Source organism: Exophiala oligosperma (assembly GCF_000835515.1).
Source record: "Exophiala oligosperma strain CBS 72588 unplaced genomic scaffold supercont1.113, whole genome shotgun sequence".
Lineage (NCBI taxonomy): Eukaryota > Fungi > Ascomycota > Eurotiomycetes > Chaetothyriales > Herpotrichiellaceae > Exophiala > Exophiala oligosperma.
This window is the reverse complement of record NW_015622930.1, coordinates 1-3,754: the sequence shown is the minus strand read 5'-3', so window position 1 is coordinate 3,754 and position 3,754 is coordinate 1. Positions and strand designations below refer to the sequence as shown.

Here is a 3,754-nt window from a genome sequence, read left to right as displayed (position 1 = left end):
CTTGCATGCTGTCTTCACCCTTGTCGGTGGGTTCCTGGTCTCGATCGATTGTACCACTCAGAGGTCAGTATGGCCGTTTGCACAATACCTCCGATGCAACATGCAAGCCGAACTAGGAGCCACCGATGAGCGAAACTGCTATTTTCTCTTCCTGGATTCTCTCGACGTGGCCTTACAGAACGCTGGGGAGAGGGATGCCTTCCGTGCATGGATCGAGGTCGAAGACGTCCTCCAGATCAAGAGGAAGAGCGACCGAGGGTGGGTTCGAGCGGCACGAAAGGTGTGGGATGATTACCTGAAGGCTGATCCGATCATTGATGTTGAATGTCCCTGCCAGGGCGCAGTCAGCTCTTACTTCCTTGAGCATCTAAAGGTCCGACATTTACGTTGGCTATTCAATGACACCGGTCAGGGCCCTACTGAACCCAACTCAGGCGTTGAATCTGGAACCAAGGTCATCAGGAGGAGAGTGAAGAGAGGCAAATCGCACGTGGACGAGTGACCGCCCAGGAGTTGAGAGGAAAAAGAGAGCACACAGTGCAGAAATGCAAAAATTCTGAAGATTTTTTCAATTTCTAGCTACGTTCCCACGATACCGTCGCTCAAAATTAACACCTTGGGAAATGGAAGTCAAGCCTCTCGAGATGAGATCCGGACTTGGTCAAAATCTTGTGCTGAGGCCGAATAGACAATCGCCAAAGATGTGTCAGGAACCACCAACGAAATGACATTCGTTGGAAGCTGTTTCTCCTTCCCAACTTACACAACTCCATCTAACCTCGAAAATAATACCAGGGCGTACTAGAGGCAGTCGGAACCCGGCTGGCAGCGACGCTGATACCAAAATCCATGTAGCGTCTCATACTGAGATCCAGCACACACGTCTTCCATAGCTACTCGAAACGATGCCATCAGAGAAACCCACTAGTAAGACGAAGCTACATGAGAGCACGGCACTTGCTTGGTTACACGTTTCAAGCTCTGCTTGCCGTAAGTTAGTTACTCAAGGCAGCAGCTCACGATCTCGATAACGTTTCGTCGAGGGTTTTGCGTATGGATTGCACTATCCGTAAATCGAATTGAAACTTCTGTCGAACTTCGTCTTCGATATACAATTGAGTCCACGATCGGAGCATATGAGAGCAAGTTGCAACACTCAAACAAACGATCTCCGAGCTCTGCAACAGGTTCTCGCGGGACCAAAAAGATGTCCCGCGGTGTGATGGAGAACGGATCAGGAACCGGAAAAGGCCCCCTCGCGTCTCATGCGAGGTTGTCATCAATATTATACTGAATTGAGATCGCACCACGATTTCAGTGACCTCTTTTTCAACCTCCTTTGATGAGTGTGGTAGGTACGTAACCAAAATTGGACCGAATTAACGATTGGGGGAGGGCCGTTACGGAAGCTCTCGATATCTTCAAGATGTCAAGTAGCTGGCAATGAGGCAATGCCACCGCACCACTAAAGCTTAAGAGGCGCCTGGAAGATACATTTGTATTATGATATTTTTCCATTTGGGAAGGAGGGCTTTCTGCCTGAAGTAAGGAAGGAAAATATCAGGTTGGTTCACACTTAGCACCCTTGTGCACCTCGGGCTAAACTCCTTGTACACCAGAACGTGTACAATACCAAACACCATTTAATGGAAGTAATTAGACCCACAAACACAAAGATGAGCCGCTTCGCCATCTCCCCAAATGCTTAGCGCCTTCACCGACTCCTGTTGCCATTGGACCGATACGTAAAGACGTTCAGACGAGCGCAAAAGAGAGCTTGCCGTCCATCTTTCTCGTAGTTAGTCCACTGCGAATCTCCCACGAAGATAGACTGATCCCCATACTCGACGCACCATCCCGACTCTTCTTTATACCGCATCCGCTCTGAAGTAACTTCAACCATGGGACGTGTTTGGCGACCTCGTCCCGAGCCCTGCACGCCTTGTGCTTGCCTGGGGAGGTCTGAAGGTCTCTTCATTGAAGATCTCTCCGTTCCATCCCGTGCGTGGCTAATTGCTTTCAACAAGCTTCCCTCCGCAGAAGGCCGGCCACTGCGTCTGGACGTCGATATGGTATTTAACGGTGGTGCCAAGGGTGGTTTTCTGACAGCAGTAGGAGTTCCGGAGGCAGCGCGGCCATCTCGTCCAGTTGCAGAACCGTAGCTCGTGGATGACGCCGCACTTGGTCTCAGGCGCTTAACCGGGGTCACCTCATCGCGAGCCAGCTCGTCTTCAGAGGAGGTGTCCGATCCGGCAGCAATGACCGTCGAACGGGATGTGCGGCTGGTCGTGGAGCTGGTGTTTGGGGTGGGCGTGTTTGGGGTGGGCGCGGGCATCTGGCGAGCCACCTCGTTGGCAAGGGCAATGGAGCTGTCCCGCTCTTTCTTTGCTAAGTCCCGATCGTTGCGGTAGGCCGTGGCGCCTCTCACGAATGTTTCTTTGTCGCTCGTCATTGCAAATGCCTTTGTCTGAGTCATGTGATACTCTGACTCCCCTCCGGGAGTGAGCGGCGCAGTGAGATGGTGCGCATAGGTCTGAAGAGTGCCGGTGCCTGCGTGGTAGGTCGCGGAAAAGCTTCGTGCCTTGTTGTCGTATTCTGGCTCTTCAGCTTTGTAGTTCCGAAGTTCGTGTATAGCTCGAGCCCCAAATGCTCCGTCATGCATGGCTTGTCTCTTTGCTACATCCGCTCGACCTTGAGGGCTTTTGCCCTCGACGAAGAAATTCGGAGCCGCCGGACGAGTTAGATCGACCGTCGATGGAATGATATAACGTCCCAAGTCAGCACGAACACGCGGATGGATGGTCGAGAGTGCCGCTCCATGATAGACGTCGGGGCTGGGGTCGCAGAGATCTTTGTCGAACGGTTTCAGGTTGCTCAACGGCAGACCCATCTCGAAACGATGGCCCGCCTCATTTCCCGCGATGAAGGGGAGTAAGTTATGCATCCCCGTAGTCTCGCCGGACGCTCTTGCATTTGCCCGCTGAAAGGCTTCAAAATCTTCGTCAGTGAATCGCGACGGTGATAGAGATGCCCGAGGGTGGCGTTGTGCGGCCCGGATGTCACTCAGATTCGCCGGGTTTTGTGATAAACGTCCATCTGAATGCTCATATAGGCTGGGGTAGATGGCATTGTCGATCAGTTTTTGCTCAAAATTGCCGCTATACGGAGTGGTCTTAGTAGAGGTGGTCTTGGTATGGTCACTTAGCCTCGAGGAGGCTGACGACCGTCTCCCGCTTTGAGAACGAGCATAACCGCTCATTCTGTCGAGGATCGGAAGAGGCAAGTTGGCAAGCTGTCACAAACTCTGGTCAGTCTACAAGGATCACGTCGGCATAGGTAAGACCTACCCCTCGAAGGTGTGATAGATCAGGCCCACCACGTCGAGCAAATCTCTTGAGCAGTAGGCGAGCACGCCCTGTGGGATATTCGACCTTCGGTGTGAGTGTGCAAGGTGGCTGGACCTTCTCTTCAATGTTCCTACGGTCAAACTCTCGGAGAGCACCGCGACTCAATCGAATCTTGGATAACGTGTCCCAGAAGCTGGGAGGACGATGACGAGGGAGGTCACGGCTTTCCGAAAGAGGTTTTTGCTTCTTTGCTATCGGCTCCGGCTCGAGATCCTCGCGCGATTGTGAGGACCGTTGTCGCTTTCTCGACTCAGGTTCTTCGAGGGCGAACATGAGGGAAGAGTGAAAGGGTCGAGGAGAAAGGGTTGAGGAGGAAGGGGGAGGAGGCGGCCGCGAAGAAGGGCACG

At 52.7% G+C, this 3,754-nt stretch overlaps 1 protein-coding gene across 1 annotated transcript; it reads right to left on the bottom strand.

The window, feature by feature from the left end:
• Positions 1–1,484: 1,484 nt before the first annotated feature.
• Positions 1,485–3,747, bottom strand: PV06_11906 (uncharacterized protein). Its single transcript, XM_016413652.1, has 2 exons — positions 3,348–3,747; positions 1,485–3,292 (listed from the first exon to the last, which is right to left on the bottom strand). Exons 1-2 carry the CDS (start codon positions 3,678–3,680, stop codon positions 1,715–1,717), a joined length of 1,911 nt encoding a protein of 636 aa, XP_016255969.1. The 5' UTR covers positions 3,681–3,747; the 3' UTR covers positions 1,485–1,714.
• Positions 3,748–3,754: the final 7 nt, after the last annotated feature.

Bases quoted from the DNA above. Each gene is read 5' to 3' on its own strand.
- PV06_11906 (XM_016413652.1), bottom strand. From the start codon at position 3,680: ATGTTCGCCCTCGAAGAACCTGAGTCGAGAAAGCGACAACGGTCCTCA. The intron at 3,293-3,347 runs GTAGGTCTTACC...AGTTTGTGACAG, and splicing joins ATCTATCACACCTTCGAGGG to CTTGCCAACTTGCCTCTTCC.